The following is a 26201-nucleotide window of genomic DNA, read 5'->3' as shown; positions in this document are numbered from 1 at the left end:
TCCACTTTTATAAATGTGGTATTTTTAAGATTTTCACTTTCATCATGGGAAAAATTGAATAAGTTTTCTATCGATACCAAATTCGCCTAAATCCGACACCCGGGCAAAGAGTTAGAGCCATTTTAGTAAGACAGTGTGCCATCTAAGCCATCACCGCGTTGCAAAGCCAGCCAAAATGGCAATCATCAAAATTCAATGAGCCTCCACAATTATGGTGTGTCGCACCAAGGCTCAAATCCATAGTTGTCAAATTCTAGTGACACGACGTGATAGCGCCGCGTCACGCCAGAGGTCCAGGTCGAGAAATTTTCATAAAAAATTAAAATACACGTCCAAGGGTTAAAAAGGTCAATTTATCACCCCTATATAAACCCAATAACACGTGATTTAGCCATATTTCACCCAAAATATAGTGTGTCTCTCAAGTTTATCTCAAGAACAAGTTAGGGTTGTCAATTGGGGATTCAAATTCAATACTCAAATTCAAGAGTCTTTCCGTTAATCTTTGTAGAATCAAGAACTAAGGTATGCACGGTGTTTATTCATGGATTTCTTTCATCCATGAATCCCAAGAATCAAGTTTTAAATCTTGTATTGTGAATATTTTGTTGTGGGTTGATTATGTTCATGTGATTATGGTTGTAAGATTCCTAGGTTGGAATCTTTATGTATTGTTCATGAACCTATGCTAGTATGTGGTCTGAAACATGTGAAATTGAGTTAAAATATGGAGTTTTATTGTATTAATTCGGTGGTCATGCCTATGCCCTAAGTCATGCACCCTAGGTGTTTTATAAAATGCCTAAGAGAATAGAAAGTATGCATTATAGCTTAATTGTGACCCAAGTGATAAATGCATGATTTACCCTATGACCAAGAATGACTTCCATGATATTGTGTGCATTATGAATGGTTGAGGGAATATCCATGAGATTAGGTTGATGAAAGTATGACATGTTTATATGCAATTCCATTCATGTACAAAACTATGATAACCATGTGCTTCATGAAATCCCCAAGTTAATTTATTATGAATTATTGATATTGGTCGTGTGTTCAAGAAGTGTCATGTCTTCTCAGTTTCATGTTATCGAGTCCTGGGGGTAATTGTACCCAATAATTTAACTATGTGCCTAGAGCCAGTGTTATGTTTACATGATACTCTCAGTCAAGTCATAATCCCTAGAACTCAATTAGTTATATGACTCAAGAAAACTCAGTGAATTCAGTATCAGTCCAGAAATCTCAAAAATTCCAGTACATCTCAATAATCCAGTAATCTCAAAAATCTCAGATAGTTATCAGATCTCAATAGAATTTCGTCAGTCCACAAAATTTAATGAACTCAGTCTAGTTTAGTTCAGTTAATCATGTTCAGTGTCTATTTAGATAGGAATAGAAATTAGCATTGAGTGAACCGAAGGATAGGAACCCACCAGTTATATGAAGGTGTGATTCTTAGAAGTAATCCTTACATTCCTAAACTGCGTAGCCAGCGTCGGTTGAGACATCATAGCCTTTTATATAAGGGTAGATGAGGTGGCTTAACCTGTTATATGAGGGTTCCTACCATTCTCACTAGAGTTACCTATTATATGAGGGTTCCCACCGTTCTCACTAGAGTTACCTGTTATATGAGGGTTGCTCACAGATTGTCCTTAACAGTGGCGCAGTATTGACACCCTTTCAATTGAGGTTACAGATTGGGCCCCAACTCAGCTATATTGATATTTTTGGGGCATGTCTGTTAGATGATTACTTTGCACAGTTTTAGTATCAGTCTCAGTAAAAGAACTCAGATAGTTCTTTAGATTTCAGAACTGTCAGATACAGTCAACTTGGAACACTACGAAACTCAGCTAGTTCCATCAGTATAAGGACTGTCAGATACAGTCACTCATGTTATCAGTACTTAGACTCAGTAATCATGTTATCACGAACTCAGTTAATAGTATATTAATTATATGAAACCCATGTTATTAGTATTTAGTTTCAGGACTGTTAGATACAGTCAATCAAACCAGTTCTTCATAATCAGAATTGTCAGAAACAGTCTTTTCTTTATCAGTAATATAACATCAGTCTCTCAGTATTCAGCAGACTCAGTCATCAGTATCAGTAAACTTAAATATCAGTAAATTAGTACTTAAAACCCCGTACCAATGTCAGTATGGTCTTGGTTACAATTATGTACTCATGCATGTACTCTCACATTTATGTTATTCAGTTAATTAGTATTGTTCATGCATATGAACCGTTGTATTCAGCTTACCTCACTTACATACCAGTACATTCAATCGTACTAACGCATTTTCGTTATGGTGCTTTATACCATAGGTTTAGAAGAACGAGCTCTAGATCATCAGTAGCATTTTAGTTCCAGCAGTCAGAGTCAGCAGTGAGTTCTCATCCTTCGAGAAAATAATCATTACTTTATTATTTAATTACTTAGTTTATTTTAATAGTCGATGTTAGTTGGGGACATGTCCCATCAACTCCTTATTCAGATAGTTTAGAGGCTTTCAGACTACAGCATGTTTCAGATAGTTTATTTCAATTTTGGGTATTGTGATACCCCATTACAAACCTTGCTTTATATTCAGTATTAGTTCAATTTTGAACCTTATGACCTTACAACTTACATTTTGCATATTTATAGTATATTATTCAGTGCTCAGTTACAGATATCAGTCATGGATTAGCTTATGGTCCTTCGAGGTTATGAGCACCGTGTAACATTCTAGGTACCAGATTCGGGGCGTTACAGTTTTATATATGAAGCACTTCATGCTTATTGTATTGTATCTTACATCTTTGGCCCTACCTTGAGTAGTTCAACAAATATAAGTTATAATTGAATAGTGTAACTCCCCCTTTTTTGTTGTTTGTACTCTAGTCTCTCAATTACCCTCTTTATGTCGGGATGATAATGGTTATGGAAGCAAAATAATTTTTTATATAAAAGAGTAGATGTTCTTTATTGTAAAAATTTTGGTGTGACTACTTTGAGCTAGGGTTATAGATGAAGAGGGAAGTGGAAGATGAACTTTCGTTATGTGAAATAGTTTGGAAGTATCTATATGATGTAAATATTTGTAAAAGTGATTGAAGTTGTTGGCTTTTAGAGGGGAGATCTATAAAATAGGTATAGTAAAGATAGGCTTGAATGTTGGGGTTGAGGGATACACAAACCATGGTGTTATGTGGCTAGTACTCCTTGATTAAAATAGGAGGTTGGTTGATTTTAATGATAACGTGGAGTAGTACTCTTAAATGAATGTAGAGTATAGGGTCTCATAGCTTAAGCTATCACCTTCCAACTCTGGGTTAACCTTTAAAATATAAGTACTATACAGTAGGACTTCGACTCTTGTAGTTAGATGTGATGTGGGAGAATTGTAATTTGAAAACGATGAAGTGTGTTATTTTTTGTATAGAGCATAGTTGAGTAGTGCCACTAAATTTAAGGTATATTCATTGTACCATGTAAGGTGGAGAATGCCTCTATTCTTATGTCCCGAAAAACCTTGTTTCATGTAAAGTATCAATATAAATCAGGACCTATGATCACCAAATAAACTCATGCCTTATGTTGTGATGATTATGGTCCATAGAACTCATGTGCAAGGTCATATTTGTGTAAATTTTTATTATCTCATGCTTTGCGTTTACACGATTCACTAAGTGATGTTATGAAGCTCTTCTTGATGCCTATGTATGTTTCGTTGAGGGAGAATTTCTAATGTGAGGGTATGTCTTGTATTTCATATTTATAGAGCTTCAACAAGTTCCTATCCACCATTTGAGGATGAATGATCCCAAGAGCGAGATAATATAACACCCCACATTTTTGGGATAGAATTTGAATCATCCTTCCTACGTAACTAGACTCAAACTCAATATTTTTTATCTATATATAAGTGTGAATAACAATTCTTTATTGTGAGAATATCTTTGAAGATGAGTATAAGTCATAAAAATCTCCTAGCTCAAAGTTAAGTTGAGCACTTTCCTGCCAATTGAATTTTAGTTGACGTTTTTACTTGGGTCAAATTCCAATGACCATTACTCCAAGAATATAATGATTTATGTGACCTTCTACATATAAAATTAAATCCCTTTGAGTCTTCTTTTCAATGCAACTGACTATTTGTCAATCCGAGTTTAGAGTCAAAAGTTAAAAGCGTTGTAGTGAGACACTGTACAGAATGCACAACGGGTTGCATGGGACAAGGCTTTTGCTGCACAATTTAGGTCTCGGGCACAGCTGGAGCCATACAATTGGGCCCATGGCGCGACCCTCCCTTCTCAAAAGTTAAAATATATTTTTTCCTTATTAAATAAAGGGCAAAATGATCTTTTTCACCCCCTATAATTCCCCAAATTCGTTTTATAACCCTAAAGTTGTCCAAAACTAAGAGAAATCTCTCAAATTCCTCATTATCTTCCTCCCAAGAACATCAATAAGGGTTCCTTAATTTCAAGTCTTGTAGGTTTTAGAGTCAAGGTTCTTATTTAATTTTCCTCCATTAAAAAGGTATGTAGAACCATCCTAACACTCGTGGGCATAAGTATGATGATTTTTAATAATCCCTATATTGTATATGTATAAGTTAAGGACTTTGAAATTGATTGAAAAGCATGAATTATGAAACTCCCTTGTTACGACGAAATTATGCATTTTTATGGGATTTTATGAGTTTTGAAGTAATTGAAGTGTATGAAACATGATCCCAATTTATAAGAATTATGCATTTAAGAATTGTTATGGGTTCTCAAATGAATACATAAAGATTGATGTTCGAATGTTTTTTTATCAAATTTATGGACTAATTTTTAGATGATTTTCAGAGAGCATCTTTGTATTTCAAAATACTTTTGTGTTTCATGAAACTTGTATGATTTATGAAAGAAATAATCATCTAAAAGTTGTGTCTTAAAAGGAAATTGTTTTGCCTAAACTTGTATGTCCTTTTTCGAAAAAGAACTCTTTTATGATATTTGAATCATCTTGGTGTTCAATAAATGTTCTTTGAATAAGAAAGGCTATGGATAGGATGTGATGTGATATGGATATGATATGATATGACTTGCAAGTCTGAGTATGACGATACCTTGTTATGAAATGCCCTTAACAGAACAAGAGATGAACTTTTTCAAGTATGAAATATGATTTTAAGAGTCTAAAAATGGGCTCTAAGAGAGCTAAATAGTTACCCAAAGAAGACACGAGTTTAGATAACTCATTGCTGAAAATCGTATTTTTTTGATGCGGTTTTATTATGCCCTGAAATATGGATTGTACGCTTGCTTTGTGCTTTTGGCATATTAAATAGTAGAAATTCCAACCCTTGCGGTAAAACTGGGTTGAGAGCTTGGCCGACGAGTTAATGGTGGATTCCATATAGCTTGTGGGATTGTAGAACTGTAGGGTGTACCATCTAGCTTAGAATTAAAATAAAGAGAGTTGTCTATGCTTTTACGAGAGTGATTTGAATTCTTTAATAATGCTCATGTGTTTTGATTTCTATTATGTTAAATCTTTTTCTTTTTTTTCTGGTTAACATGCCAAATTGTTTTCACAACTCTCTCGATTATTTTATTTGAAATATATGTTGTTTTAGGATTGTTCTGCATACCAATATATTTAAAGTATTGACCATCTTCTGGCGGCTACATTGTCTCATAATGTAGGTTCTGAGTCTTAGTTCTGTGGTCCATCACATCAGTAGAACATTTGGATATGTCAGAGCTGGTGATCCATCCATCTTCTAGAAGGCATTTTATTCATATATTTATTTATTTTAATTCATGGTCCCATTACATCTTCTGCACTTTTATTTCATATGAATTATGTTTATGGTAGTATGCTAAGGGGTCTCTCGGGCCTTCGTGGTTCAGGATCCCCATTGCGGCCAGGGTCTTCGCTCGAGTTGTGACATTAGCGATGTTTTATCTTATTTTGTTGTTTATTTTTATGTTTTTTTATTTGGTATACTATTATCTGTCCTGGGTCGGCCGGGGTCTATCGAAAACAACCTCTCTGTTTTATCTGAGATGGTGGTATGGACTCTGTACACTCCATTCTTCCCAGACCTCACTTTGTAGGAATACGCTAAATATGTTATTGTTGTTATTGTAAAAGTAAATCTTTATTTCTCAATTTCATTAACTTCATTATCAATAACTTCATTTGCTTGTCAAGATATTTGACTCTCATTCTCAACAGAGATAGTAATAGAACATGAACACATTGAATTTTGTTCATCTTGTTACGCCATAATTTTCTATAAGAAAATCAACAAAAGGAACATTAAGTTGAGATGAAGGACATGAATTTCTAGTACTAAATAAAAAAAGAACAAAATAGAAACTATAGCTCATTAACTTGAAGAGAATTGTGCAACAAGAAAAGATTTCAAACTTACATTTACCGTCAAAGTTAAAAAAAACATATCAATGAATTTGATTGAACGAAATTAATTGTTCAACTCAATAACACGAATTAATAATTAAGTTATTGGATATACGATTTAAATTATTAAGTAAATGATTTCATTTTCAATTCAGTGTTTCAAATTATAGAGTTATTAGTTTAGGTGTACGCGCCTCGTGTATGTACTTCACTTTATTGAGTTCAAACGTTACACTGAATAGGATATTTATTTAAATAATAAAGATAAATATCATAATTAAATTCAACATCTTTTGGAGAATTTATTTAATTAAACCTAACTCTTACTAAAAAAAATTGTCAAAGTCGATCAGCATTCATCTACACCTGTAAACTGCAACAAAACAATATGATGATAGTGAAAGCAAAACAATATAATTAAATCTAACCTTTACACAAAAAATTTCTCAAAGCCATCGGACACTCAACTATCACTTGTAAACGATAACAAGATAATACGATAATAGAGATATCAAAATAATACAACTAAACTTTATCTTTACACAAAAAAAAATTCTCAAAACAGAGATATAAAAATAATAAAATTAAACCTAACCTTCACCTTAGAAAATTCCTCATATCCAACGGACATTCATCTACCACCTGTAAATTCATCTACGGCCTGTAAACTACAACAAAATAATATAATAGTTATCACAAAGTTTCAGTTTTGATGAAAATAATTTTTGTCTGAGTGGAAATTTTGACCCTAAAGAATGACTTGAATGAAAACAAAGAAGATATATATATACACATATGTTGAATTCTATTATGTTGATAAAAACAGTGAAGAAGTTGAAGGTTAGAAAATTAAGCATCCACCAATCTAGACATGCAACCGAATCATATTAGATGAGTATCAATCATTTTTTTCAAATAAGTAAATCGATTTCTTCGGTAGTTTTACGCGTATCTCAATATTTATAAAAGTATTTCCTTAATAGAGTCTTATTTTAAGAGTATTTTTCTATCATATTCTAGGAGTATTTTTCTAATTGATCACTACAAAGGAAAATATTAATTGATTCTCCTTCTATATATTTTAGGAGTCCCATATATTTTAGGAGTTTAGTTGATATAATAGAAATAATTAAATAATAAATTGAATAAAATAGGAAAAAGACAGTTTTATCTAAAGGAGGATCTTTTAACGAAGGACAAAAAGTTCAAATCACTTTTGTAAGGATCTTCACACTTTTAATATATGGAAAAGGGCGTGAAATGCCTTCAACTATGTAAAATAGTGCAAAAACGCCCCCCATCTACCTATTGAGCCTAAAATATCCTTTCTATCTACCTATTGGACCAAAAATGTCCTTCTCACCTACCTATTGGACCTAAAATACTCTTCCTGTTTACCTATTGTGTCTATGTTTCCCTTTTATTTAGGCAAATTACATGGAAAGGTCATCCTTAAAACTTAATTATATAAATAGTAATACTTTTAATATTACAAAAATAAAAGTTTTTTTTTTTACATATGTAGCCATTTAAAAAATCAGAAAAGATAATTATAATTTCATATTTAATGCTATAACTAATTATCAATTCACCTTAATTTAAGAGAGATATTTTCAATCTTCAAATTAAAAGTAAAAAAGAAAATCTCTGCTTTCAAATCTCTCTCTCTTATATCCAAAATTCAAATATTTTTAAATAAACTAAGTATTTCATTATTTGCTCGTGTATGTTTCATTTTGTTTTCATGTATGTTAATCATCTAATATTATTTCATTATCTTTATATTTTTAATTCCAATGTAACGGGTTAATCATAATTTTTTATGGATAAATATTTATGGAATAAAAATCATCATGTTGGAAGTACATATATACAATGTATGTTTGTTGTATAAATATAATTTATGTCAAGGTCAGATTATTAATATATTTTTAATATAATTTATGGAATAAACATTATGGTATATCTCATTATGTTGGAAGTACTTTTCTTGTTAACAAATTATTTACTAAATATAAATATATATTTCCAGTATTACGTGGTGTAAACTTTTTATATCTCAAACTTGAACTTGTCCCTATAACTTACTTTAACACTTAAAATTTATGGATAATTATTTACCCCCTAAATCTTTTTGAAGTAATTATATACCACCTTAAAAAAACAACACCACTCTCACTGCGGAGAGTGTATTACACTTGCGCCTCATCAGCGCCACATCAGCTCCACATCAGAATTTATTTAAAAAAAAGTGACCTCACTAATTTATTTATAATACAATATTAAAAAGAAAAATAAAAAAAAACTCTCCCCCCCTTCCGCCTACCCCGCCCCTATTCTTTCGTCTTCAAGCCCCACCACCCCCCTTTCTTCTTCCACCCCCACCCCATCCCACCCCAAAATCCATAATGATGAATTACGAAACAAAGCTTATCAAATTCAAACCAAACATCCAAATTTAGGTACTAAATTAAAATTTATGGATTAAAAAAAACATCCAAATTTATCTGTATGGATTATGAATTTCAAACATCCAAACATACAAATTTGTTTGTTTATTCAAATTAAAACTTGCATCAACAATCAAATTTTTTATACATATTTTTTTTTCTTGTAAAATTGATGAAATCTAATAAAAATGAAAATGGTGGATTTGAAGAAGGAGAAAGGGAATTGGGTGGGGGTGCGGGCTGCCAGGGGCAGGGGTGGGGTGGTTTAGAGGTGAAGGTGTAAGAAAAGAATAAAAGAAAGGGGTGTGGAGTGGGGGTAGTGGTGGAGGTGTAAGAAAAAAATAAAAGAAAGGGGTACGGGGTGAGGGGGTCGGTGGCTTTGGAGAAGAAAGGGTGTGATTTGGATATATAGGATAAGAAAGGGTGTAATTTGGATATATAGAAGAAGAAAGAGTGTGATTTGGATATATATATTATATAAAAGTGGGACCATTTGTTTTTTTTTTTAAATTAAATCACGCATTTTTTTCTTTTTTTAAAAAAAAAATGCCACGTCAGATTTAGGGTTTAAATTAATTCATTTTAAAGATATTAAGGGGGGTAAATAAACGCATGTTAAGTTTAAGTGCTAAAGCAAGTTGGAGTGACAAGTTTAGGGGGGTTTTGATGCATTATCTCTATCTAAAATATACCATGTATGTTTATGTTATAAATATAATTTATATGGTATAAATATAATTTGTATAGTATAAATATATCATGTATTTTTATGATAGAAATATAATTTGTATAATATATAAATATACCATGAATTTTTATGGCATAAATATACCATATATTTTTATGAGGGCATCATGAAAGCAGCGAATAAAAATGAAAAACATAAAATTTTGATATAGTATATAAAAATGTCTTTCCATATAATTTAGCTAAATAAAAGGGCAAAATAACCCCGATAGGTAGACGGAAAGAATATTTTAGGCTCAATAGGTAGACATGAAGGGCATTTTAGGGCCAATAGGTAGACGGGGGCATTTTTACACCATTTCACATAGTTGAGGGGCGTTTTAGGCCCTTTTTCGTGTAATATATTATATGAATAAAATAATAAAATTCAACATCTTTTGGAGAATTTATTTAATTAAACCTAACCTTTACCAAAAAAAATTGTCAAAGTCGATCGACATTCATGTACCACCTGTAAACTGCAACAAAATAATACGATGATAGAGACATCAAAACAATATAATTAAATCTAACCTTTACACAAAAAATTTCTCAAAGCCATCAGACACTCAACTATCACCTGTAAACTATAACAAAATAATACGATAATAGAGATATCCAAATAATACAACTAAACTTTACCTTTACATAAAAAAAAAAATTCTCAAAACAGAGATATAAAAATAATACAATTAAACCTAAACATTACCTAAGAAAATTCCTCAAAGCCAACGGACATTCATCTAACACCTGTAAATTCATCTACGACCTATAAACTATAACAAAATAATACAATTGTGATCACAAAGCTTCAGTTTTGATTAAAATAATTCTTATCTGAGCGAAAATTTTAACCCTAAAGAATGACTTGAATGAAAACAAAGAAGATATATATATATATACACACACGTTGAATTCTATTATGTTGACAAAAACAATGAAGAAGTTGAAGGTTAGAAAATTAAGCATCCACCAATCTAGACATGCAACCGAATCAAATTAGATGAGCATCAATCATATTTTCCCAATAAGTAAACCAATTTCTTCGGTTGTTTAACGTGCATCTCAATATTTATAGAAGTATTTCCTTCATAGAGTCTTATTTTAAGAGTATTTTTCTATCCTATTTTAGGAGTATTTTTCTAATTGATCACTACAAAGGAAAATATTAATTGATTCTTCTTCCATATATTTTAGGAGTTTAGTTGATATAATAGAAATAATTAAATAATAAATTGAAGAAAATAGGGGAAAAAAACAATTTTATCTAAAGGAAGATCTTTTAATGAAGGACAAAAAGTTTAAATTACTTTTGTAAGGATCTTCACACTTTTAATATATTATAGATATAGATTATAGATTGAACCGATTATCAGTTTGATCACTTTTTATAAACAAGTGAAGCGATAATCTAATAGTAATCTATTTAATCATAATTTATTATTCTGTGCATAGAATATCCTAACAAAAGGAGTTAAATGTCTATAAAAGTAAAGGGATTGCACTAGTTAGACTAAGGATGCATTTGTTTTATTCAGATTCAGGTCTGAATTTCAATGCATATTTGAATGATTAAGATTTTGTCTTTAGATTTGAAAATTGAATAGTTAAGACTATTTATTTTTGCATACCTGAATATGCAAAATTATTTATTTGTATATATAATAAAAAATATAATTTAAATAAAAATAATCATATATTCAAAAAATATTTGATTTAATACAGTAAAATTATTATTTGATTAAAAAAGATTTATATTTGTTAGTAATAATGGAGATGGTTTGTAATAGTGGTGGTGGTGGTAATGATTGATGTTAGTGATTAGTAATGTTGATGGTGATAGTTGTGATGGTAAAGATGTTTGGTATTGTAGTGATTGTTATGATAGTGAAGATGGATAGTGGTGGTGGTACTGATGTAAAGTTGGTTGATGTTAATAGTTATGTGTTGATTATGATGGTTTAAAAATGAATGCATGATAGTTGACGATGTGTTAATGGTAGTTGTAGATGCGGTTACTTTGATGGTGGAGATGATTATTAGTAGAGATTTACTGTAGTGATGATGGTGGTTGAAGCGGTGGTAGAGGTGGTGACACCGGTGACAATGGTGGTGGTCGAAAAATATGTGGATGCTAATGATGTGTTAGTGGTAGTTAGCGGTGACGCTAGTTGTGATAGATGAGTTGGTTAGTAGTTGGGATTGACCGATAGAGATTGATAATGGTGGTAGTGTTGGCACTGGCGTTGACGTTGCATTAGCGATAGTGGCGGGTATAATTAAAATAATAGAGGTGGTAGATATGATAGCAGTTGAAAATAATTGTTAGTAGCAATTATAATCGTGAATGGTGGTTGTGATGGTGGTGGTTGGTGGCTAGGTGGTGATTGACAATGGTGGTGGTGATGGTGACTGATGATTATGAATAGTGTGGTGGTGAATATTATCCAACACAAAAATAATTCTTAATGATTAAGACTTAGTTCCATATCTGAATGATTAAAATCTATTAAGAGCCAAAATCTTAATGAAAATAAATGTACTCGTATGAAGTTTGAAACATTTAAAACCTCTATTAAGTCTATATAAATGAGTCCAAGTGTTATTTTGTTCTTTTGTCTTTCACCCACATTTTTATAACTAAGCATACCATGTAAGGTCGTAATAGTTTTTCTAAAAAAAGAATTGACCTTGTAATCATATTGATAACAATTAATAATGTCAAGATATTATTTCTCTTTAATAATTTATTATGTCTACTAATCAATAAATAATAACATTTAAAATTACTCCCTCCGTCTCAAATTATTCGTCTCAAATTTTCTAATTTAATTTCTCATTTTACTTGTCCTTTTCATTAATTAAGAAAAGATAAAAAAAAAATTCTTCATATTTTATTCTTTGTATTAATTATTTTTTTTTTTTAAATAAAAATTTAAACATCATTAAATAAAGATGTTATGATAAATTAGTTATGTTATTAATTATTTTTGTTAAATTAATCAACTTAAACGGAGGGAGTATATTGAACCATTAAAGTGTGACCCTACTTGTGAGTGATCAACGTATCATGTTTTATAGGGGACCCAAATCCCCAGTTGTATTTAGGGCTGTGCAATGGCTCTATTTTGGTCACCCTGTAATAATTTCTTAATTGCACCTTACCCAGCGTTTACATCATCTGCAATTCGACATGTCTCGACTTTCAAACCCCGATTTCCTTCTCTACCCATTTTTGGTTTTCAGAAAGTTTCAAACTTTAAGTCGAATATTTTAATTGACCTGTCTCAGAAGAAACCTCACTTTCCCAAGTGCTATGGCTCTTCAGTTGAGCAACATAGTAATGATGCAAATTCTACTACAATTGTATTTCTTAAAGGTACTTTTTCTGCTTCAATTTATTTGTCCAATTTATGTAATCAAGATAATTTTGTTATATTTTTCTTTTCTGTTCTTGGTGTTAATTAAATGTGATAATAGTCAAATTTAGAATCCAAAGCATCATGAATAAGGTTAATTCAGTAAAATATATGCTAATTAAAATTTCTTAAAGAGGGTGTCAAATCAACAAAGATCAAATAAAACAAAATGGGGGGGAGTTTATTGAGAAATTCCCTACAATCAACTTAGTGCAATAAGGCGATTAGATATCAATAATCTCAAACCCCACTTGTGAAATTACACTGAATATGTTGGTGTTGTTGTAAGTATGATTTCAATAACTTAATTCAATAAGGCGATGATTAAAGATATATTAACTTGGTCCAGTTGTTTTTAGAGCCGATTAATGGCAGGTCATATAAGGTGAGAAGACTTGGTCAGGCATATCTATAGATTGTCTATGATGATTAATTTAGGGTGTATTTGTATTTGGTAAATATTTTCTGGAGAGCATTTCTCTGGTAACCAAACACCAAAAAATACTCGAAAGGGGAAAAATAACTTTCTTAGCTTATGTTTTTCCCAGATAATCTATTTGAAATTCCGGGTGAGCTCTTACTTAGAGAGTGGTGGTTTGGGAAGGGTCAACAGCTCTAAGATCACATTTGATTCTAACCCTCGTGTCACTTTAATCACTCTAGAGATGATTAAAGACTAAAAAAGGCAGGTGAGATGGAAACAAAGCAAGAAATCATCATCGTGTCATACCGGATTAAGAACTTATGCTGAATAAAATGCAAACGAAATGACTTACTAGCCACAGTATATCCCCGGCACAACCTACATTCACAAACAATCTTGAGTAGTAAAGTCTTGTGCTATGAATGCATAAGCAGGTAAAGAGTACATGTGTTGAGATACCAAAGAAGTATTTCAGCCAATTCAATCATTCTATTGCCAAAGGCGAATCCTAACCGAAGCAAATTAGCCCCGGTTCTCTCTTTAGTGTTGCATATCTAGTGCATTGACCAGTTTAGTTTCTAAGATTGGTATGCTCTAAATTAGTTAAACAAACCCTCGGGTTTTGTTTGTCTTTGCTGACACCAAGCTACCTCCTCTTTTGTTGTTAGATACCGTTTGGGATCACTGCACTTTGAGCCAATGATATAGAAGTTAGAAACTAGTGGCATAAAGAGTGACAGTTTCAGCGGCACTGTTTGAATACTTATAGTGAGGTGGCAGAAGCGGTCATGTCTGCTACTTCGCGTCTGTGGCAATCATCTTGGTCTTTTTTCTGAACCCTAGATCGGAAGCCTTCACTGCTACAGTGCTGTGTCACGGTGGATATAATGAGGTGACTATTGATCGCAACGAAAGATGTTGGAATTCATGGGACAGGAGAAACTCCTCTGAATGGCAAGCTGGAGTTTGATAGTTTCCAAATTTTAGAGTGTTGGAGAGTGAGACACGATTTCTTCTGAGAAGTGTTTATGGAAGACATTTTTTAGTAAATGTTTTCCATACACCCCCTTAATTTTGGGTAGAGTTGTATAGCAATGAAGCTTAAAGTGGATGTTCTGTTGAGCTACACAAAGGCTATATGCAGATAAAGAAAACTATTGAGGGAGAGTTTATGTTTGTGGAAGACTGTAGTATTATTTTAAAATCTCAAGTCTGAACCTCCAATCTCTCTTTGATTGAAAGCATATAAAAGAGATGCTACTCTTATGTATCGATTACGTGTTTTATTAGTCTTCTCCTTTAGCTATAAAGTTCGGATATTACATTCCAGAATTTGATTGGTGCAGGACTAGCAAAGTCAACATTGGAGGGAGGATTGAAGGTGGTGTTTTCACAATTTGGCGACGTCAGCCGAGGTGCAGATTCTTTATCAAGAAACTTCTATGTACATTTTTTGTCTTTGCCTTTTTCTTGACAAAAATCATACTGTGATATGATCTCTTGTTAATAGTTATTCGTTTTAAGAAGCTCCTACTTTTTCTTTCCTCTCTATGTTGCAATCAAATTATAATTGATATGAAACTAATTAACTTGGGGGTTTGCATCATTTATGCTAAGGTCGTGCTTTTTCTCTCCATGTGTTGCAGTCAAGATCGTAACTGATAAGAAAAGTAAGCAATCGTTGGGGTTTGCATATATCTGGTTTTCCGATAATGAATCTGCCCAATCTGCTATCCAAGAGATGAATGGAAAGGTAGCATTTTTACATGTGTGTTTCCTGGTTTGGATAGACCGCTACATCCACATCTGAAAATTTCTTCGCTGTCAAGTTCTTAGATGGCAGGTTTATACAGCTTCAGATGGCAAAGCCTGGATATTGCAAGCTAAATGTCAAGTCTGTACCTTACAAGTTCTAGGAAGATCTGAGCTGCTTCGGGCTAGCATTAGCACCCTGTGAAACGCCACCAAAGGATACTCAGGCGAGGATGAATCCATGGATTAGGAGCAGTCGAACAAACCCTGTTGACGATCAAAAGGAGCTATTTGATGCAAATGATATCTAAACTTGGCCATTATTGTTCCCTTTTTATGTAGACTTTAGTCTGTGCTATGCTATGTTTACTTTGCCACTGCTGTAGCTTTTGGCAATTTGTAAGGGTGGCTGATAGTGGCGAATTTAGGTGCAAATTATAGGCATGTGAATCCGTATTTTTTTTTAAAAAGCAGATATTTTATGTATATATTTTTAAAGAGAAAATACACCCCCCTTGATTTTGTCCGAGTTTTTCAAAAAGACACTTAAACTTTAATTTCGACTTATTCCTCCACGAATCTTAATTAATTCATTGCAAATACATTATTTTTGGCTGAATCTCAGTCACAAGTGCACGCACCAATCAGATGCTGCCACGTGTTAAATAATTTAATTTCATATTTTGTTTATATTTTTTAATAAAGTTTTCCTTTTTATTTTATTTATCACCCCACCCCCTCTCCCCCACCCCCACCCCGTCCAACATCTCCCTCTCCATCCCCCGTCTAGCAGCTTCCCTCCACCCTCTCCCCATCAGTTTTTGATTCCTCCATATATTCTTCTTTCTCTTTGGATTTCAATGTTAATTTTGTGGTTTTCAATTTCGTGTTTATTTTAATTTTGTATTGCTTTCTAATTTTGTACCATCAAAACTTCATTAAAATGGAGCTTTATAGTTCTTCTTAAGAGGATATATATTGGGTTTTATAAAATTGTTCACAATGTGAAAAGGAAGAAAAAAATGAAATAAGAACTTGAAATTGAAGAAAGTAAACATGGTGAAGGTAAAAAGGTGAGTAGAATTATGGTGATAATTGAGAGGATTGAAGAGAAAGACAGTTATGGTATGATGTTGTTGTTGTTGTTGTTGTAATTGATGTTCTTGTTGAGTTAATGGTGATGAAGAAGAAGACCATGAGGAAGAAGACAATGGTGGGTAGGGGGGTTGCGGGGGTGATGGCATATGAAATAATTTTTTTTAAAAAATAAATATTGATTTTTTTAAAAAAAAGAAGATAAATTATATATCAAAATATTTTTACGTGATAGCTTTTAATTGGTAGAAAAAGTCAATTTTGAGTCTTTTCACGCGCGTGTTGTGCGTGTATACACGAAGAGGGTTAAAATGATGTATTTTCAACGATTTAAGTAATATTCATGGGGTAATAGATTGAAAGTAAAGTTTAAGTGTCTTTTTGAAAAATTCGAACAAGATTAAGGGGAAGGTCTTTATGTATTTTCTCATTTTTAAACATTGAGATAATATTATGTTCTGACACCCGCAGGAAGGTTAAATAATGCACTTTATCTTGAGCATTCTCAGGTGCCACTTCATAAATTTCTTCTTCTTCTTCTTTTAAAAATGGTGCACTCATGTCGTGGAAATTGTAAATTCGCCTCTAGCCGCAGACTTTGAAACAAAAAAAAAAAGAGATTAACTTGTGTCCACTGTCAGTCGAACTCTTTTTTACACTGTCAGTGGACCCCACTATAATTATAATAGTATTATGGTAAATGTTTTGGCATTTAACTTTAACGGTGAAGTTGGTTAAACTTCAATTTTAATATTTTTATTTTTATATTTTAAAATATTATTTTATTATATTTCTCTCTCTCTATGCTCCATAATCCTCTGGACTTGGGATCCTTCTACCCCTCATCTCTCTCCCTAAGCTGCTGAGCAAGCCATCTAGGACTTCTTGATCTATTTTTATTTATGTGAAGAGCACATTATCCCATGTTTATTAGATCATTGATCTTCTGGATTGGTATAGTAATTTCCGGTTATTGTCGCACCCCTTCTCCTTCTTCTTCAGCTTTCACAAATAATTGAGAAAATTAGATCCAAAGAATGAGTCTTTCAACAACAATTAATTACAACTTGGGGTCACACCCATTATGCCTTTTGTGAAGTTGGAAATAATGGCAGATCCAGTTTTTGCTCCACCAGATTCTTGCCTAATCTAAAGATGAAATTTTCCAAGAATTCCTCTGAATAAGAAAGCAACTTTGTTCCTGCAGATCCAGATCTACTTGGATTACCTCTTGTACTAAGTTTAGCAAGATTGTGGATTACTCCTTAGCATAGACATGACTCTTTACTGGAGAAGTCTGCTAAGTTTTTTCTCTAATCTGTTGAACTATTTAACTTGGTATAATGTGACGGATTTACTGAGAAACAAGCATTCAAGCCAAAGCAGCAGGGTTATAGCTATATCAAAATAAAGTCAACTTCTCAGGGCTAACTTTCTTTAATTACTATTACTAATAATAGGACTAGAATGAGTTCCAAATACACAAACTGGGACTCTCAAGCCAAAAATTTATGGTGCCTTAACTGAGTTCTTTGGTAGTTTGTGTTGGGTTCATAGTAATGAAAGTGTATTGAATGAAAAATGGAGAAATCAAGTGGAAGAGAAAAATTGAGTTAACACCAAAAATGGAAAGTGTACTCAATTTTGGCAAGTTTACTCTTTCTCCCACATTGGTGGAAGAAGAGAACTTGAGAGTGTTTATAATGAGAAACACTTACTCCACATGGTAAGTGAGGCAAGGAAATAGAGATGCTTCGCGCCGACGTCGTCGCTCGCTCGGCTCGGCTTCAGATTTGGATTTGGATTTGGATTTGTCAAATGATCGATGAGATATTTCTTTTTGGATAAATTTTATTTGACAAAATCTGAATAATGACAAAAAATGCAGAAAATATTTCTGAGTTTTAATCCTCCATTTACATGCAGTACCAGTGACGCGATGCTACTATTTTACGTGAACAGTAATTGCACTGCTTCGAAAATATTGCATTGCTTCAGAACTGGTGCATTGGTTTCTGTTATTTAATTGAACTGATGCACTGGTTGAATAAACAGATGCAACCATTCAGCAAAAGACACACTGATTCATGGAAAGATATGACTGTTTATGAAAGGATGGAATCTTTGATGAACAGACATGAATTTACAGCAAAGGTGCAACCTTTGGAGTGAACCATTGTCTCCTTTCCAAAGAGGCATCATTTGGCTATAGATAACCTGGTTTTCATCTACAGGGTAGAGATATAAAACATAGAAATTTTCAGATTACAAAATAGTCTTCTTGTCTTAAAAATACTCTAAGTGTGATCATTCAAACCGTGAGTGTGTTCGAAGAATCCGCCTATTTGAGGTACCGCTATAGTCGGATTGAAGGCCATTTTATCCTGGGAGGAATATTCCATAACCTCGGGTACAGTGAGGGGAATTATTCCTTAAGAAAAGTCCATGAATTCGGACGACTTGGCCTTAATCATTTCTGTTTCATCTTTATTTTCTGAAAAATAAATACACCTCTTGGAAAGGTCTTTTTTTATCTTGCGTTGAGGGTGTTTAATACTTCATTGCGTTCTTGTTCATACTTGAACTCAAGTTGAAGTTGTTGTTCTATGATGCAGATTCTACGTACCCATATTGTGGAAAATAACAATCTTAAGGAATAATTCTTATAGAATTTGTATTGCTTATTTTTGGAGATTAAAGCTTAGGTTTTCTACAACGCTTGAATTTAACTAGTGATTAGAAGACATACAATCTTCATCACAAGGTAAGGTTCACTCGGTTGACGATTCAAAGTAATAAAAACTTCATCATTAACTAAAAACAAGAAGAAGAAGAAGAGTTTAAAGTTATTTAACTTTATTAATAGTATTCTGAAAAATACTAATTTTCTATCTTGTGGTGACAGGAAAAATGACAACTGAAAGTCAAATGATGGATGTGATAACATCTGTGGGGGCAAATAATATTGCCACATCAAGTCGCACAAATGCTCCGCCAACGATGGCACCAGCGGAGATGCCCGAAAAACTTTCTGGCATAGACTTCATGCGGTGGCAACAAAAGATGTTCTTTTACCTCACTACTTTATGTCTACAACGGTTCACTAGCGAAGACGCTCCCGAGGTGCCTGAGGGAACCTCGTACAAAGACCGCTTCGTTATTGTAGAAGCTTGGAAACATTCGGATTTCCTTTGCAGGAACTATATTTTGAGTGGTCTCCAAGACGACCTCTATAGTGTCTATAGTGGAACCAAGACATCAAAGGAACTGTAGGGGGCACTTGAACGGAAATATAAAACGGAGGATGCGGGAATTAAGAAATTCCTTGCTGCACGGTTCCTGGACTTCAAAATGATTGATAGCGAATCTGTTGTCTCTCAAGTATAGGAGTTGCAAGTCATCATACATGATCTCCTAGCAGAAGGTATATTTTTGAAAAATACCGTAGTTGAACAAATTAAAAATGTTCTTAATACTCACATAAACTGTTTTGTAGATTTAATTGTGAATGATGCTTTCCAAGTAGCAGCGATAGTTGAGAAGCTACCACCTTTGTGGAAAGACTTCAAAAACTACTTAAAGCATAAACGCAAGGAGATGACTATTGAAGATCTTATTGTCTGACTTCGTATTGAAGAGGACAATAAAGCTGTCGAAAGAAAGTCAAAGGGAAATTCTACAATGAATGGAGCACATATTGTAGCAGATGGCCAAAACAATTCGAAGAAAAGAAAGAAAGTTGAACATGAAAGCAATCAACCCAAGAAAAAGTTCAAGGGAAAATGCTTCAATTGTGGTAAAATTGGCCACAAGTCCACAGATTGTCGAGCCCCGAAGAAAGGCACGAAAAAGGACCAAGCGAATATGATTGAGTCCAACAAAGAATATGATGATTTGTGTGCTATGTTCGCGGAATGCAACTTAGTGGGGAATCCACGCAAATGGTGGATGGATTCTGGTGCCACACGCCATGTTTGCACAAACAAAGAGTTGTTTTCGTCATTTGCTCTGGCTCAAGTAGTTGAAAATACGGTAATTGAATCAGATAATGCTGAATTCTTTGAAAACATTTACCCGTAAAAATTAGACATGAACAGTCTAGTGGAGGATCTAAACGACCTAGAGATGAACCAAGTGAGAATGTGCATAATGAAGAAAATCCAAGACGTAGTACACGTCAAAGAACGTCAACTTCGTTTGGGTCAGATTCTGTAACATTTCTCTTAGAAAATGAACCTCAAACATTTAAAGAAGCGATGTCGTCGTCAGAATTATCCTTTTGGAAAGAGGCAGTCAATAGTGAGATTAATTCAATCTTAAGTAATCATATATGGGAATTGGTTGACCTTCCTCCCAGAAATAAACCTTTAGGTTCTAAATGGATCTTTAAAAGAAAAATAAAGGCGGATGGTACTATTGACAAATACAAGGCAAGACTTGTAGTAAAAGGCTTCAAATAGAAGGAAGGTCTTGATTACTTTGATACATATTCGCCAGTAATAAGGATAACATCTATTCGAATGTTAATTGCCTTGGCGGCGATATATGATCTTCAAATCCATCAAATAAATGTGAAAACCGCATTCCTAAATGGAGATTTGAAGGAAGAAATATACATGGAACAACCTGAGGGTTTTGTGGTTCCAGGAAAGGAAAACAAGGTGTGTAGACTTATTAAGTCATTGTATGGACTAAAGCAAGCACCAAAACAATAGCATGAAAAGTTTGACCAAACCATATTGGCAAACGGATTCAAAATAAATGAATGTGATAAATGTGTTCATATTAAAGACACTCTAAATCACCAAGTCATTGTATGTTTATATGTGGATGATATGTTGATCATCAGTAGAGACATTTCTGACATAAATGCAACAAAACAAATGCTCGAGAGCAAGTTTTATATGAAGGACCTTGGATTTGCAGATGTGATCTTAGGTATAAGAATCAATTGAACTCCATAAGGGTTGGCATTGTCACAGTCTCATTATATCAAAAAGGTACTTGACAAGTTCAAGTATATGGAATTTGGTATTGCCAAGACTCCATTGGATGCGAGCTTTGCACTTTGAAAGAATGAAGGTGAAAGTGACTCGCAATTGGGGCATGCAAGAGTATTGGGATGTTTAATGTATATAATGAACTTTACGCGACCAGACATAGACGAGTAATACCAACAAAACTCACTGGATGACAATGAAAAGAGTTTTGGGTATCTTAAATACACTCAAAACTATGCTTTGCATTATAATAAATATCCTACGGTACTTGAAGGATATAGTGATGTAAATTGGATCACCGGATCAAACGAATTAAAATCCACAAGTGGATATGTTTTTACTATCGGTGGAGGAGCAGTTTCTTGGAAATCATCCAAACAGACTTGTATCGCTCGCTCTACAATGGAATTAGAATTTATCGCATTAGATAAAGCCGGTGAAGAAGCAGAATGACTCTAAAATTTCTTGAAAGATATTCCGTATTGGCCTAAGCCAGTGGTACCAGTATGTATACACTGTGATAGCCAAGCGGCAATAGGTAGGGCAGGGAGCATGATGTATAACGGTAAATCTCGTCATAGAAGACGAAGACATAATACCGTTAAAGAACTTCTCTCTAGTGGAATTATCATTGTAGACTATGTAAAGTCAAAGGATAATGTGTCGGATCCACTTACAAAAGGCCTATCTAGAGAAGGAGTAGAAAGGACATCCAAGGGAAGGGGTTTAAGGCTTAGGACAAGTCAGCATGACGGTAACTCTACCTAGCAGACTGGAGATCCCAAGAGCTAGGTTCAAGGAGATCAAACAAAGTTGCGTTTGACAGGTTCAACATTGTCAATAACCCAACCCATTCTCATGATGTAGACAATGGTTAGTAAACAAGGATAAGACTTAAGGCGAAAAGTCTTTTAATGGTTATCTAAATTTGGCAGATTTGACCAAATAGTTTAATCTATAAGATTGAACGTTTAGAAATCACCTATGTGTGGGCAAAGTGGAAGCCACTTCAAAGAGAATGTTAGTAAAGGCCTATTCTTTAAGCTCTCATGAAAAACGGGATGTGTTCATGGTTGAAAAGAACAAAACCGTAAGAACCATAAAATGGTAAAAGGATGGTTGTGTGACATGTGTTGTCTAGGTGTACATTAAAGCTATACGGTTCAAAGATATCAAATCTACCGATTGACCGAGTGCATCCGATGCATGTTCACTACGAAAAGTTCAAAGGGAAACCCACTTATCCAGATGCAATCAGTCTTTACTTGATGATCACATACTTGTCCGTAAAAGTTTTACGAAAAATAGCCATTCCCCATTCATGTGGGGGATTGTTGGGTTCATAGTAATGAAAGTATGTTGAATGGAAAATGGAGAAATCAAGTGGAAGAGAAAAATTGAGTTAACACCAAAAATGGAAAGTGTACTCAATTTTGGCAAGTTTACTCTTTCTCCCACATTGGTGGAAGAAGAGAACTTGAGAGTGTTTATAATGAGAAACACTTACTCCACATGATAAGTGAGGCAAGAAAATAGAGATGCCTCGCGCCGTCGCCGTCGCTCGCTCGGCTTCGGATTTGGATTTGGATTTGGATTTGAAAAATGATCGATCGATGAGATATTTCTTTTTGGACAAATTTTATTTGATAAAATCTGAATAATGATGAAAAATGCAGAAAATATTTTTGAGTTTTAATCCTCCATTTACATGCAGTAACAGTGACGCGATGCTACTATTTTACGTGAACAGTGATGCATGAACAGTGATGCAGAACAGTTGCACTGCTTCGAAAATATTCTATTGCTTCAGAACTGGTGCACTGATTTCTGTTATTTAATTGAGCTGATGCACTAGTTGAATAAACAGATGCAACTATTCAGCAAAAGACACACTGATTCATGGAAAGATATGACTGTTCATGAAAGGATGGAATCTTTGATGAACAGACATGAATTTACAGCAAAGGTGCAACCTTTGGAGTGAACCATTGCCTCCTTTCTAAAGAGGCATCATTTGGCTATAAATAACCTGGTTTTCATCCATAGGTTAGAGATAGAAAACATAGAAATTTTCAGATTACAAAACATTCTTCTTGTCTTAAAAATACTCTAAGTGTGATCATTCAAACCGTGAGTGTGTTCGAAGAATCTGGCTATTTGAGGTACCGCTATAGTAGGATTGAAGGCCATTTTATCCTGGGAGGAAGATTCCATAACCTCGGTTATAGTGAGGAGAATTATTCCTTAAGAAAAGTCCGTGAATTCGGACGACTTGGCCTTAATCATTTCTGTTTCATCTTTATTTTCTTAAAAATAAATACACCTCTTGGAAAGGTTTTTTTTTTATCTTGTGTTGAGGGTGTTTAATACTTCATTGTATTCTTGTTCATACTTGAACTCAAGTTGAAGTTGTTATTCTGTGATACAGATTCTACGTACCCGTATTGGGAAAATAACAGTTTGTTCATATCTTTAGAGGATGAGTGAATTATTTTATCCACATAGTGGTCTTACTCGCTGGACTTCAAGAGAAAATTGATATCCGAAGTGAAAGCAACTAAAGTGATCCAGTTGTGAAGTAAGTTGAAATTATTTGGCACTTTCGATAATTTGTAAGTGTCCAAGTTTGATTGAAAACTACTATAATTATATATGCCAAAACTATAGAAACATTTGAGTGAAGAAACTTTAATGAAGAGGAGAACCGAGACCAATTACATGTCCTCTTTGGACTCAAAAATATAGGCATATCTCAGAATCATAGAAGTACTTTAACAGCTAAAAGAAGGAGGGAGTAGAAATAGGTGTTTTATAAGACCTTGTATTAAAGCAAGAAATAGAGTTACAACAATAGGCAAATGAGCCTCTTTTCTTTGAAGTATAAGGTCTTACATTCTCCTCTCTTAGACACCACTTATTAGATTATAAAGGATAATTAGTGTTGTAACAAATGGCAAAAACTTTCACAAATAATGGTGTGAATAAGGATTTATATCCCAGATATCAATTGAAAAACCATGAAAAGGGTGAATGAGAGTAGAAAATATGCATTATCCATTATGACATTCAAGATATTAGAAGTTTGAATCTTTACCGACTCGTGTCCTCGGCTTGTACTAACTTCTAAATCATTTAATGTGCAAATTGGTTTACCATAAATTAATATTTTCATTGATTAATACTATAAGGAATCACTGAGAATCCTATGGTTACAATTTTAATTCTCTCTGTAAGCAATATAATTAGCAAGAGCAAACAATGGAGATGCTTTCTCTTGATCAAATCCAACAAGCTGAGCTTTTGCATCTCTTGATCACCATAAATCCTGTGATTTGGTGGTTTCCCTCTTCTAAGATAATCATTATCTATACAATGAAGATCATCATGAATCAAAGACACATTAGGAATAATCTCAACAGTACAAGCTGCAGCCATATTTCCAACTTCACAAAATTTCACCTTCAGATTAGGCAAGAATCTAGTGGAGCAAAAACTGGATCTGCCGTTATTTCCAACTTCACAAAAGGCATAATGGGTATGACCCCAAGTTGTAATTAATTGCTGTTGAAAGACTCATTCTTTGGATCTAATTTTCTCAATTATTTGTGAAAGCTGGAGAAGAAGAAGGAGAAGGGGGTTGCGACAATAACAGGAAATTACTATACCAATTCAGAAGATCAATGATCTAATAAATATGGGATAATTTTCTCTTCACATGAATAAAAATAGATCAAGAAGCCCTAGATGGCTTGCTCAACAGCTTAGAGAGAGAGATGAGGGATAAAAGGATCCCAAGAGAGGATTATGGAGCATAGAGAGAGAAATATAATAAAATAATATTTTAAAATATAAAAATAATAAGATTAAAATTGAAGTTTAACCAACTTCACCGTTAAAGTTAAATGCCAGAACATTACCATAATACTATTATAATAACGGTGGGGTCCACTGACAGTGTACAAAAGAGTTCCACTAGCAGTGGACACAACTTAATCTCAAAAAAATAAAATGCTAGCCAACTTCCCGATGTATTTTACTATGTTGCTTTGTTTTAGTTATCAGTTGAAATAACAAGTGGATCTTAGAAGCTCATCCAAGGTTAGATCACGATTTAAGTGTCCGCTTGGTGTGAGGGATAAAAATAAATAATTCCAGAATAAAATAAATAGTCTCAAAATAAAATTGTGTTGTCTTATTTGGTTGTCAAGTTCAAAATAAATAATTAGTTTCAGCATTAGTTATTCCCCCGCCCCCCACCTACCAACCCACCGTCCACCCCCTCCTTTTGGTGGTATATTTATGCCAAGGCAATTTATCTTCAAATAAAATCTGAGGGCAACCCACCCCGTGCCCACCCCCTCCTTTTCATGGTATTATTTATCCCAAGATAATTTATCTTCGGATAATATATTAAAATAATAAAATTATCCTCCAAATCCTTTGATTTATCGCTTTTCACATATAAATGTCTAAAGTTCGCTGCTTAACTGAAGGATGTGGCTACTAATTTAAAGATCAAACCCATTGATAGCCCCTTAAACTTGTCTCTAAAATTCACTTAGGCCCCTAAACTAAGGCTTGTACCTATCAAACCCCTAAACTCCCCAATTTTGTTCCTATTGGGCATTTTTTGCCCACATGGCACTGCACGTGCTGTGCAACCCCTCTGAGGCGCGTGAAAACTAAAAAAATTGTCCATGTGGAAAAAGTTAACGTTAATAACGTTACTTTTGCCATTTCCTTCAATTTCCATCTTTTTAACCTAAATTTACTCTTCTTCTTTCTTCATTCTCTCCTCCATAAATGAGTTCTCATCAACTTCTCTCATCTCACTATCAAAGTTATCTCCTAATTTCTCTTAAATTTTTTTTCTCTCATTTTCGATGAGAATGTCAGAAAATTCCATCAATATTGATGTTC

General features: G+C 33.6%; 1 protein-coding gene across 2 annotated transcripts; it reads left to right on the top strand.

Annotated features, from left to right (window-relative positions):
* Nucleotides 1–12613: 12613 nt before the first annotated feature.
* Nucleotides 12614–15708, top strand: LOC107873071 (RNA-binding motif protein, Y chromosome, family 1 member A1). 2 transcript variants are annotated; one of them, XM_016719791.2, is made up of 4 exons: nucleotides 12614–12970; nucleotides 14781–14849; nucleotides 15081–15187; nucleotides 15264–15708. In XM_016719791.2, the coding sequence occupies exons 1-4, from the start codon at nucleotides 12709–12711 to the stop codon at nucleotides 15348–15350; spliced, it is 525 nt and encodes a 174-aa protein (XP_016575277.2). In that variant the 5' UTR covers nucleotides 12614–12708; the 3' UTR covers nucleotides 15351–15708. The 2 variants fall into 2 exon arrangements, with proteins under 2 accessions (XP_016575277.2, XP_016575278.2); XM_016719792.2 differs by having other exon boundaries at nucleotides 12643–12970; nucleotides 15271–15708.
* Nucleotides 15709–26201: the final 10493 nt, after the last annotated feature.

This window comes from Capsicum annuum, unplaced genomic scaffold (genome assembly GCF_002878395.1).
Source record: "Capsicum annuum cultivar UCD-10X-F1 unplaced genomic scaffold, UCD10Xv1.1 ctg80927, whole genome shotgun sequence".
In the NCBI taxonomy this organism is placed as follows: domain Eukaryota; kingdom Viridiplantae; phylum Streptophyta; class Magnoliopsida; order Solanales; family Solanaceae; genus Capsicum; species Capsicum annuum.
Note: the sequence above shows the minus strand (reverse complement) of the source record. Positions and strands in the feature narration are given on the sequence as shown.

Bases quoted from the DNA above. Each gene is read 5' to 3' on its own strand.
- LOC107873071 (XM_016719791.2), top strand. From the start codon at position 12,709: ATGGCTCTATTTTGGTCACCCTGTAATAATTTCTTAATTGCACCTTAC. The intron at 12,971-14,780 runs GTACTTTTTCTG...TGATTGGTGCAG, and splicing joins TACAATTGTATTTCTTAAAG to GACTAGCAAAGTCAACATTG. The intron at 14,850-15,080 runs GTGCAGATTCTT...CATGTGTTGCAG, and splicing joins ATTTGGCGACGTCAGCCGAG to TCAAGATCGTAACTGATAAG.